The sequence below is a fragment of the Pteropus vampyrus genome, unplaced genomic scaffold (assembly GCF_000151845.1).
Source record: "Pteropus vampyrus isolate Shadow unplaced genomic scaffold, Pvam_2.0 Scaffold5, whole genome shotgun sequence".
NCBI classification, from domain to species: domain Eukaryota; kingdom Metazoa; phylum Chordata; class Mammalia; order Chiroptera; family Pteropodidae; genus Pteropus; species Pteropus vampyrus.
This window is the reverse complement of record NW_011888786.1, coordinates 1,594,308-1,606,718: the sequence shown is the minus strand read 5'-3', so window position 1 is coordinate 1,606,718 and position 12,411 is coordinate 1,594,308. Positions and strand designations below refer to the sequence as shown.

Sequence of the window (12,411 nt, the reverse complement as noted above, 5' to 3'; positions counted from 1 at the left end):
GCAGGGAGCACAGAGGGGTAGTGGGGAGGATACCGAGTTCGGTTTTGCAGGTTAAAGGTGTCTGAGATTTCCAGGTGGAGTTGCCCAGGAGGCAGTTGACAACATGGGTCCAGCCTCAGGAGTCAGAGCTAAAGATATGGTGACTTTAGGACTTCAACGATGGTTAAAACCTTCGACTGTCCAGGGAGAATATGTATAGAAAAAAGAAAAAGAGAGTAACTGAGGACACACCAGAGGACAGCAGCCTTAAAGGTGGCCGCATTCGCTGGAGCTCGTGCCTGTCAGGACGTAGTGTGCAGAGCACCGAACCAGCAGATGCTCCACGGTCAGGTGGAGGAAGAGGAGCTGTCTGGGGGACCGAGGACAGAGAAATCAGCATTGGAGAGAGGAGTGTCAGGTGAAGGGGAGCCGCGGGGACAGATGCTGCGCAGGGATTCTGGGGGACTGACCTTTGGGACTCAGGCTCAGAGCTCTCTGGCATCAGTGAAAATGCGTGTTAGGTGCAGCCTCCTCTGCTTTCTGAATGTCCTGTTGCTTCTCTGTTTTTATGTGAAGGGATTGGTATGTATAGATACCCACTGAGCAGAACATCCTTTTCTAATTGGAAATATGACTGAATGGACTATGAATGTAAGTTTTGCTCTTTAACTGCTTTTGCCTGTTCTCGTTTGCAGTTCAAAAGACTTTCTTTTTCTTCCTTTCGAACAGCAGATCCAGTTCTGGTTCTAGCCAGCCTACAGCATCTTAGAAAGTTCCTAACTAAAAGTTTTACTCTGCATGGATTTTGTAACACTGAGCCCTGTTCATGGGAACATCTGTTAATATGTACAAGAGAGTTCACACCTTGTGCTCATGACTTCATCTGTAAATACGCTGAAAGTTTGATGCTCGTGGCCCCTGCGCTCATGGTATCGCTAATTCTCCAAACAGATTATGAATCCAGTACTTAAAGAAGTGTGTGTGCGCGCGCGCGTGTGCATGCGTGCTGGTATAAAGTAACTTCTAAACATAAGCAAGCTCCTTGACTTTATGCTCAAAGATCTGTTCCAGTGCCGGGGGCAGTAAGCTGGTTAGGGCCATCGAGAGAGTCTTCCTGAGGGCTTTTCAGGGGTGTTTTCAACTGTGTGCTCTTTGCCCCGTGCATGCAGACTTCAGCACTCACGTAAGACGTAACTCCTTAAGTAGGTACATGTGAAAGAAGTCACCTTCTTTCTTTGTCATTTTCTGGAGAGAACACCAATACTGCATTTGGTAAAAGGACCAGAAGGCCAGCTCAGAGCAAAGAGGACAGTTTGAAAACTTTGTTTCCTTGAGTTTGGCCTCCCGGGGAGTAAGAATAGGAAAGGTGTATGTGAAGTCAGGGGTACTGAGAGGTCATTGAGGTGATGGCCTCCGAGGGACTATGACAGGTTGCAAATAGCTAGCATCGGGCTTTATTACCAGCTTAGCTTCTCATCTCAAGTTGGCCAGTTACAGCCACGTGGGAAGTCCCCAGCCTCCTTTGGCCTTACTTTCCTCACCTGAGATGAGATGACTCTGGCTGGGTTTGCTGTGGAGGAACAGAAGAAACGGGTGGGCAAATGGAAATATCCCAGGAAAGGGGGGTCTTTCCGATCTGGTCGAGGTTCTGCTTTGTGTGACCTTCTGTCGTAGGGGTTCAGATGTGGATTACTTTGAGCTAGAGGCAACCATGACCCTGTGGGCTCAAGAGAAACTTCTGCCCCGCCCCCACTCCCGCCCCAACCACCACCCCAGCTATCTAGAAGATTTAAAATTAGAGTCCTGGCCCATGATAAGAGTTATCAACAGAAATAACTTCTTTACCTATTTACATGGCAGGGCAAACTAATCATTAAGCTAATAATTACTGAGCATGTGCTTTTCTGTAGTTACCTCTGGAAGCCCCAGGGTGCCTCACCTCATCCCTAGCTCAGAATGTCATGTATGCACCTCATTTTCTCTTTCTGCTTCTGAACCTCTCCTGTGTGGCGTCTCTGACTCATGTGCAGGGTTCTCGTACATATGTATGTAATGGAATTTGGTCATTTTCTCTTGCAAATCTCTCCTGTTTATATGATGGTTAGACTAGCCGGAAGAGCCTCGAGGGCAAAGGGCATTTCTTCCCTGCCCCATGCTCTGAGCAGCATCATGTCGGTAGGCCTTCACCCAGGGAACCGGCATCGTGTAGCCGCTTCTGCAGAGATGCTGCAAGGCTGAAGAAGGTGCACGGCATTCACGTACTTCACCCGCGTGGTCTTGGACTGAAGCATTGCCTGTTAAGTGACTTGGCTTCCTTTAAAACAGAAACAAAAACAGAACAAAAACAAAAACACACACACAAACATCCATTTTGTATATCCTTGCTGTGCACTCTTTTTACCTGCCTTCATGGTCCTGTATCACCCATAAGACTCAGGACTAGGCTCTCACAAAACACTTTTCTGACTATTCTGGCTCACAGTAAGTGTCCTTTCTATATTCCTGTGGAATTTTCAGTTTATACCACACAGAGCAGCCGTTTTCCCAATAGTCTCTGCTGATGATTTGTGTGTAGTTGTTCAGTTCTGGGCACATAATTATAGATTACTTTGTTTTACTGTGTTTTATATATGTATTACCTGTGGCCCCGGCTAGTATGTAAGTTCCTTGATAAATACTGTTCTTTTTGTTTTGTGTCATTTTCTTTTCCTGTAGAACTTTCATTGTTGAGGTTCCTCAGTGCTGAACTAACGAGAGGTTACTTCCTCGAACATAACGAGGCCAAGTATACAGAAAGAAGAGAGAGAGTATACACTTGTTTGCGAATACCAAGAGAATTGGAAAAGGTACTTTTTTTTTCTTTTACCAGACATCATTTTGAAAGTTATGTCAACGTGTTAATTATATCCAAAAAAAAAAAAAAATTTGTGAACAGCGTGAGTTGAGCTTTTAAAATATTAGAAATAATGCGATCATAAGTAATTAAATATATTAGAGAAGCAGGGATTCCTATACAGGAAGAGAATTTAAAGAGTATATTTTTAGTGTAAGATCCGATGATTCTTAACTTTGCTTCTTAGTAAACTTACCATATTTCAGTTTGTGTCCCATCCAGAAAACTTTTTCCAGGGAGTCACTCTATCTACTCCTGTAGTTTTCTTCAGTTTTGTTTTACTAAAAGCAGTTCTTTTTTCCATTCAGCGTGATAAATTATTTAATTTCAGCCTCTTCAAAGTTTTAGTTTCTCAGAAAGCCCTCATATTTAAAATAACAGTCTCTTCTAAGAAAAAGATGGTCCATTTCACTTTCCTCACAGAAAACGTCACGTCGTAAGACAAGCATAGTTGTTACAGCCCTAAAATCTCTACACACGGTCTCCCTTGACTCTCGTCAGTCTGTCAAGACCAGTCGGGTATGACAGGAGGCCGCCTTTTTCCTTCTGCATTGCTAGAGTTGGTGACTACAGTTGGCAGCTCCAAAATTTCTTGCTAGAAGGAAAGAATTATGAAATAATTTCGGCTTTAGTTATATTCGAACATGTTTTCATGCTTCTATAGTAACATGAAACTTATTTCGATCGCTTCCTCAGTCATACCTTCTGTTGGAGTGGCTGTCAGAAGACTTTGGCTGGCTCGCTTAATCAGTGGATTTTAAGCGGCATGCAAGACACGTGGGACGTGAGCACCCACGTCTCGTGTCCTTTTCTTTCTGAAAATCCGTCAGTTCGGTAGCAGGAGGAGCGTCAGATGTAGTGTGACAACTTGAGAAATGTGGCTTTACGTCGGTTCTCGGTGGCGTGTCACGTGCTGAAGTTGTAGGAGGTTCTGTGTCGGGGTGAGATGTAGAGAGTTGAGGAGCAAGCGGGGATTCTGGGAGAGAGCAGGTAGGACAGTGTGACCACGTGTTGCCTCTGGTTGCGATCGCTGAATTGCTTGGTTCTTATTGTCTTATTGTACTGTTGCTTCTCCAGGGAGCTCTGGGGTTCCAAGGAGGAACCCAGGGACTGGTAGCTGAGAAAGTAGGTGGAAGAGTGTGGGGGGTGCTCTCTGCAGCCCTCCACCCCCCGTATAGCAGCACCTTTACTTCGTATATTGGAGTTGATTTAAGATTTTATTGGGGCGGAGAGTAATGTTTTTTCGCAAGAAAAGTAATTCTTGTGTCTTCCTTAATCTACTTTTAATATGCTTTTCAGAGCTTACCTTTTCTTCCATGATGAGCCATGAGATGGATGTGTGAGGACACACTGCAGAGGCAGTTGGAGGGACAGTCTGCTGTGGCCTGGCTCGCACAGGACAGTGCCAGCCCAGTCCGTTTTTACCCACCTGGTCTGTACAGAGGGATTTTTTTCCTCCATCTGAGGAGTTTGGGACTCCCATTTTTCTCTGGGGAGAACACAGGGATTCGTTTTTAACCCACAGCCAAACCGTGGCCACACCCAGGGGCCTGCTTCAAAGCAGGGGTGTCTCTCTGTCTGGCCTTTTTATTACCTTCTGTGACAGAAATAATGAGCAGTAGCAACATCCTCTCCTAATTCTGTCACCTCATCAGAGGCACATTCAATACACATGTCTTTCTCTGTTCTTTATTGGCAACATTGAAATACCAAGCAAGTTTTTGAGTAGATTTCTCCGAGAAACTTAAAAGCGTTTCATGTTTGTTATGGTGAGCATTAAGTTGTCTTCTGGGGAAACTGCCCACAGGTCTTGATAAGACTTAAGTGTAAATCAGTGTTTTTCAAACTGATCCATTTTAGGACCGCTGATGGATAACCCATATGGTAAGTTGCAATCAATTAAGATTTTTTTTAAAGAAAAAAATAGAGAAAATATTAGAGTGCTTTGCCTGTACTAAAGGTAATAATTTCTTCATGAAACTTTGGTTTCATTTGTATGCAAAATGAATTCTGTCCGAAAAGTTGACGTGACGCTTTCCCTGTGCTGTTGTGAGATGTTTCTGACCCTGTTTCCCATGAGAGAGGCTGTCGCTTCAGGCCTATTGAGGAAAGTTTGATTTCGTCTCCCAGGACAATACTTGGGAAGCTTTCTTGTTTAAAATGCATGAAAGGAAGCCATATATTTCAGTTTAGAGCAATTTCTTCTAAACTTTTAAGTGAAACATAGAGGAAAGAAGAGGTAGATTTCATTTTAGTTCCAGGCTTAAATGTCTCTCATAACAGCATGAATTCAGTCTGATTCCTCTAAGGCCTGTGCTTTATGTGAATAGGGCTTTACTTCAGGCTTTTATTAAAAGAGTTGAGAGACTATTTAGTCATTCATGTTAATCTAAATTATTTTTTATTGTTTTTTTTTGTGTGTGTTTACATAGTCTGTTCTAATATATAATACCTTACTCATTTTTGTTCTCGTTTTTTGGTGAATGTTGTATTTTCACCTTGCCTTTTGAGGAAGAGAGACTTGATAATTAAAGAGCACTTGCGTCTGCAGGGGTTGTAAATACTATAAAACATGTTAATTAATATTTATACTTTAAAGTCAAGAGAAAGGTCAACTAAGTATCTCTTACTGAACCTGTTTAAAATGTAAAAAAATCCCTGATTTTTGTCCAGGACTAATTTTATCAGCTGTATGAATCTAAAACTGCAGGAGACAGTTAAAAAAAATACTCATCATAGTAATTTCTAAAATTGCCTCATATATTTTAATGCCGATATAAAGAAATACAGATCACTTATTCACTTACTTATTTTCTGTCTTTGTTTCGAGTACTTACTACGTTCCAGGTACTTTTATATGTGGAAGTACGGAGATAGACGTACAACTCGCGATGGTACTGGCTGGGTGACAAGAGGGAGAGGTGGATTTTGTATGTGCATCATAGGGCGTGTGTGGGGGGAGGGGTGGGTATGCCAGGACGATCCAAAGGTGGGACATTGTTAGGTGCATACAAGGGCCAGGTACACTGGAAAGAGAGGCTGGATCCAGGGTACTTTGAGTGGTTGAGCTAAGGAGTTTAGTTAGACAAACAAGCTTTGGAAGGAAATTATTAAACTGTATTTCCCAGGAATATTTTTAGTTGTGTATATAACGGAATACCTAACAGTGGCTTAAACAAATAAGATTCTTTTTTTTTAACAAGTCTAAAGGTGGGAGATCGCGGTTATTCCAGAAGATCAATGAAGCCAGCATGGACTCTAGTCCTTTTTATCTTTTATTTGCCATCGTTGCACGTTGGCTATTAGTCCTCTTGCTTATCGCCTTTTAATAGAAAGATGACAGCTGCAACCTCAAGCATTACATCTGCATTATAATCAGAAAAGAGGAGGTGGACAGTGCCACCCTTTTGACTGTCCCTTTTATAAAGGATTCAAAGCTTTCCCAGAAGTACCTCAGCATACCTTTCCGCTTATGTCTTATTGGCCCAACTGAGTTACACAGGCGTCCCCAGACACAAAGGACAGCGAATATTATGCTGTTCCAACAAAAGGAGGAACAGATTGAGAATGGTGGTTGGGTCAGCCACCCCTTAGAGGTATGCTTCTGAAAATTAGTCTAGCAGTGTTCAACGTGGATTGGAAATAAGAGAAGCAAGAAAATCTCAACTCTTTGCATGTGCACGATCTTTCCTCAAATTAAAATCAGTTCATTGATTTACCTCTAAGAAATGTGTTCCTCATGTCAGAGGTCGTGATTATTATAAAGCTTTTTATCAAAATTACTTTTCTGTGGTTACATGTTTATGTAAGCTTGCCTATCATAAAAGTTAAAACTGAAATGAAAATACATTTTCGAATGTAATGATAATTCTATGATTTGGGCAATCCTTTATTTCGTTGTTACTGTGTTTTATACATTATATTATTTAATACATTATTTTTAAAAGTTGAATTCAACTTATCAGTCTTAAATGGAATTATTTGGTTGTCTTAAGAATCCAGTGAGTTTTTATTTGTAAACTTTAAATTTGTCAGGTTGACGATACACGTATTACTGTAAGTATAGGATATTGTTATTTTTAGGCACAGACTGTTGTTATTATTGAAAGAGAAAGGTTACTGTCACACAGTGGATTATTTGGGGTCAAGATTCAGTGCCCTTAGCTTCTCTTCTCAGGTCTGCAGGTAATAGCCCAGTGGCCTGCTAGAGGCCTTGAACCTTCTTAGGCTTTGATTTTCTTCGTGTGAGGTTAGAAGGTTGGACGAGGTCCTCTTCAGCGCTGACGGTCCCTGACTCTGCGAGCGAGTTTGCCTGTGAGGAACAGAGGGAACAGGAGTGAAAGGGAAAGATTCGCAGAAAGGGAAACGTTACGGATCTAGTTGAGTTGAGTTCTGCTTGTTTGAGGATCAGAGGCGGTTACAGAAGTAATTCAAAAAGTTCCTTCCAAAATAATGAACTTAATCAAAATGTCACATAAAGCGTTTTGTTGTTTCTCCGTGTAAGTTATATGTTAAGAAAGTGTAGTCATAGCCATAGGTCCACCTTTAATTCAGTAAAACAGCCCTGGGATTTCATGGTGAAACCAGCAGAGACTCAGACCAGTGTTGATGGCAGTGATTTCTTGGGCATCCTGCTCAGTGTCTGATTCCATGAAAACATGTTTGGGGAACCATCCCTCTAAATTACGCTCAGCATGCGGCTCTCGTTTGTGACTCACCCGCCTCGCTCGGATGGCCCACCACGCAGCTGCTGAGAAGCAGGAAAGCCGTGGGAGCCGCACGTCACAGAGTGTCAGCGGCCTTGGCCGGTGTGCCTCCCTTTCTCTCTGAGGCTCGTTGCCCCTGCTCGTGGACGTGGTGACAGCAGCTTCCATGTTCCTTCTGTAGCCCTCATATCCTTCTTAATGCTAGGGGACAGGGCCAATTGGGCAGCAACACCAGTAGCCTGCTCCAGAGGCCGGCTTAGAGGTGATGGGGAAGTGGCCCCAACAAGCAGGCCCTTCTGGGCCTGCTGTAGGCCCTGCTACCTGGCGGGCATGTAGAACCCATCAGACAGTTCTAGGATGAGCTGGCCATGTCTTCAGGCCTCTGCCCCATTCATCAATGCATCTAAAAGATAATTTGTGAACTTAGCACTGTGGGGCTCTGTTTATCTTTTTGAATCAGTATCTTATTTCTGTCACATTAGCTTTGGAAGCGATCTTAAATTTCTCCTTTCCTCTCTCTTTCTATTTGCTATATCAGGCCATTGTGATCTCTCACCCAGACTATATTATTGTCCTTTTTAACTGTCCTCTGCCTGCTGTAGTGCTACTGATCATGCCCAAAAAAGAGGATTTGCACCGAGATGCATGATGGTAGCCTTGAGTAGTCACTAAGACCTGTGCTCCTTAGTGTCACTCAGATGTGCCATAGGGTCCTGGGGACACTGCCAGCCTCGTGCGCCATTCCAGCCTCACAGCAGGAGCATCACAGCCCTGTGTGTCCCTTGAAAAATACCAAGTAATGGTCCCTGGCTCCAGGGTGGTTGTGAGGATTAAATTAATTAATGTAGGTCAAGTGCTTGGACTATAACACTATTCAACATGGGTTGGAAATAAGAAAAGCAAGAAAGTCTCAGGACCTTGCAGTGTGGATTGTGAAGGGGACCAGTGTTGCTACCCCAAACTGTGCCTTTTGGAATATTTATTTTAAGCTAGTTAGTAAGAGAAAAAGACTCAGAACCTTTGACGCCCCCCACCGCCTGCCTTTCCCGCCTAAGAGGTTCAGATGGAAAGGCCTGTTCCTGAAAGGGACTCTAGACATGCTCACCGCAGCCTTAGTAGGAACCCCCACCCCAGCCCCACTATTTCTAGGTTGCCTAGCAAGAATTTGCCTGCCCGGTGTGTTCTGCTCTTCCTCGGCTACCTGTGAATGGCCTGTTTTCTTTGAAATCTCAGACCCCTGCTGCCCCCTTTCTTCTTCGTTTGTAATGGCTTGTAAACCTCAACTGCCCAGTGCGTTTCAGGTCTTGTATCTTAGGATGTTCCTGGCGTGTACGTCTATTGTAAACTTTGTAAATTTCTTCTGTTAACCTGTCTCTGTTAATTTGATTATTAGCCCAACAAGAAGAATTTAGAAGATGGGAAAAGTATTTTTAGCCCCTACAATAGTCTTTCTCCATATTAAAATCTTCAATTGATTTATTTATTTACCTCTAAGAAATTTGTTTCCTGTGTTAAATATATGTCAGATAAAGGTAATTGTTGTCCAGGCTTTTATCAAAATTACTTTGCTTTCTGTGGTTACGTATGTTTTATGTAACCTCGCTGGCTCACAGTAAGCCCTTTGTTCACCTTCTCCTAGAGTGTAGACTTCTGGGGACATGAATTTTTGAATTCAGGTGAATGAAAATTATTTTATTATAGCGACGACCTTGAATCTGCCGTAATTGCTTTCAGAGTCAGTCACTCACCAACTCCCTTATTGGTAACCCATTCTGCTTGACATTCTTCTGGTAACAGGTCCCACATGTGGGTTCTTTAAGAACTTCTGGAACACAGGTAAAGGTTTGTGCTCCTTAGTCACTAAGGTGGGTTCGGCCCCTCCATTCTGGCACACGGCCTCCCTCTCCCGTCACACCTGTGCACCTCTTCTCGTTTGGAGTCTTGTCCCTCCTCACCGTGCCTGGCAAAGTCCGGTGCCCGTCTCGTCTCCCCTGTCGAGGTCTCTGCCGACTCCGCTTCTCCCTGCTGTTGGAGCACTTTCCCCACGCCACCCTCCACCCCACCCACGCACCACGAGACACCCCCACCCCCCGCCCTGCTTCCAGGCATGTCGTTCATCAGGCACTTAGCCCGTGATCTGTGCCCAGCTCGCTAGATTGTGAATTCCCCAGGGAAGCTGTCCTTCCTAGTGACCTCTCATCCTCCCGTGTGGTACTGAGCAAGATACAGCCTCTGCTCTTACTGGAGTGGACCCAGAGCTTTTCATGAAGAGTGAGACGGGGAAGGGATGGGAAACACCCCTTCCTGCCTTACTGCTGCTTTCCAGCTTATACTAGACCTACGTCCTTGGCTGTGGGGCGGTGTTTGGCGGCCATAGCGGACAAGATAGTATTCAGAATCTTCAGAAGGTGCTTTGTCAAGTTCCAAGAGGCCTATTCCAGAATCATTGTGCTGCTTTAATTTTAGCCATAACATTTTATTTTGAAATTTCAAATGGCATTAACAGGAGGATAGAGATTTTTCTCAAAAAGGAACACATAGTTTTTTTGTTTCTCAATTTGAGAAACCTTGCTCCATTCTCCATAGAGAGAGGCTGGCATTTTTATTTATTTCTTTTGAGGCTAGTATTTCTCAAATGGTTAAAAACAATAGTAGTGGGTTCAAAGTGAATGTGCTAAGAACTGGTTGTGAGAATTTTCACTGTCGTGATGTTTCGTTGACCTACAGGGTGACGTCATCATTGCCATTCTGTAGTTTTCTTAACATCGAAGTTCACATGTTAAAAACTTTCACTGAATCTTGTTCTTTTTTAAATACATAGTGCCAAATCCAATGGCGAGGTTGAGACTGGAAGGTCGAGTGACAGGTGTCATCAGTAGGACAGGCTTCAGTTTTCAGAGCCCTGCCTTCTTCAGCCCCACCGAAGTCCGGCGCTGCCTCTGCTGCTCACCAACCTAGGCAAGCTCCTGAGCCCCGCCAGTGAGGGTGGGCAGCCCCCCCACCTTTCCTCTGAGAGGGGAAGGTGGACCGAGGCGGTGCACAAGGGCGCACACACGGTACCCAGCCAGAGCCTGGCTCTGTCGCCCAGTACCCGCAAGAAGGCTCCAGAGTCCTTCCATGAGACAGGAAGTCCAGCGAACACACAGTGAACATTTCTGTCTTTTGATCGTTCGCACTTACAGGTTTTTTTAATTCCAAAGAAGAATCTTAAGACCTACCTCATTAGTTAAGCAGAGGATTATTTTGAAATAATTATTTTTTCATGTAAATTGTTATAAATCTCTGCCCTGAGAGTGAAACGGAAGAGCTGCAGTTTGTAACACAGTGCTTTTCGTTTGTTTTTGTACGATGACCTTCCCAGTGGTTCCCGCTCTCGTGCTTTCTGCAAAGCTCCCTGTAGGTACTTCGGACCGGCTTCACTGCCTGTGGTGGCTGGTGGCTGGCCAGGGAGGGAACTGAGTTCCAGCTGGCCTGCCTGTTCCAGGACCTGTTTTTCAGACGGTGGCTTACCACCTTTAGTGCGTTGTGAATTTAGGGAGACCAGCATTGTTTTTAAAAAGGGACATAGAAAATATCAGCCTGTATTTCACAGACTAAAAGTATTGTTTTGGCGAAACTTTACTTTGGGGTTTTTGTGTGTGTGTATGAGTGTGTGTGTGTAATGAATTGCAACGTAAAGTGTATTTTTAACTGTGGGTTGTGGTTAGAACTTGAATCGTCTTCTTCGGGCACTAAGCTTCTTTGCAAGACTCTGACCTTCTTGAAAGTGGACATATTTTTGTTTAGCTGTTGCAGTGTCCGCCACATTAGAGCTGTCCACCAGACGTCTGATTAGAGAAAAAGAGAGAGACAAGTCAGAGAATGAGGGTTAGCCCTGGAGAGTTTTCACATAAAACCTTGTGTAGCATCTTGTCTTCCAGGAAAAGCCGAAAATGATTTCTTTCTCAGGCATTTTCATTATGCTTTGGCTCTTCGCTATATTTTGAGTTTCTGCTTTTTGTTATTTATGTAATAGCCAGTTCAGAGCACTGACATATTCATTATAGGACCGCTCCCCAAAAGGTGAGATACCTGTCAAGTGAGGTACCACATTCTACAAGGTGGATGAGGCCAGGCGAGCCTGGAAGGGCCATAGCAGAGGAGTGGAGAGAAAGGGAGAAATGGGACAGGACAGGGACAGGGACCCGAGACGCAGGCCACGACTCGACTGAGAGGACAGATTTTCACCTGCGGTTTAAGGAAGCACATTCCAAAAGTGCGCTGCTTTAATTTCAGCCACAGTATTTTACTTATTTTGAAATCTTGGTTGGCTCTCGAAGGCAGGAGCTGTCTGTCTCTCAAAAGGGAGACACAGTGGCCTATGACACTGTTTCATGTGCTTCTGGGGAAGTGTTCATTAGGCGTTACTTAAGACTGCTTGAATGCTTTATGCTTATTTGGTTTAAATAAAAAGGAAATAGTAATTGCCCATTTTGTCAAGGTGCCATACAAATTAACTGAAGACGTGAAAGTACCCATTATTCTCATTCGTAATATATGCTCAAAGCTTTTAATTCTTAATGACACGTTTTCAAAGCTAACAGTAAATCATAACATGAAATTTTTATGCCTTTTGTAAGTTAGATTCATTAAATGCTTATTATTTTTGCATTTTTGATAGGACTAGGCCAACTGTCAAAAGATGAGTTAGCCCACAGAAAGTGACCCCTGTGCCTACTAAAAACAGCAAGGAAGACCTCTTCTCCCAGCTCACATGGCTTGAGGGAGGGTGGGGTTTCGGGTCAGACAGACAGGGCGTGAACGCCAGCACCTTGGCCGTGGCCCACGGCCTTG

General features: G+C 43.8%; 1 protein-coding gene across 4 annotated transcripts in view; it reads left to right on the top strand.

Moving 5' to 3' along the window:
• The first annotated feature begins 2,672 nt into the window (after window positions 1-2,672).
• TAPT1 (transmembrane anterior posterior transformation 1) overlaps window positions 2,673-12,411 on the top strand; it is a 48,292-nt gene continuing 38,553 nt past the window's right edge. For 2 of the 4 annotated variants that reach the window (XM_011364922.2, XM_023534035.1), the window contains exon 1: window positions 2,674-2,825. Coding sequence is in view for 1 of the 4 variants with exons in the window: in XM_011364912.2 (XP_011363214.1) it covers window positions 5,764-5,766 (3 nt within the window). In the remaining 3 variants the exon portion in view is untranslated. Of the gene's footprint in view, window positions 2,826-4,104; window positions 5,767-12,411 lie in introns of those variants that run through there. The other 2 variants (XM_023534036.1, XM_011364912.2) reach the window with 2 other exon arrangements.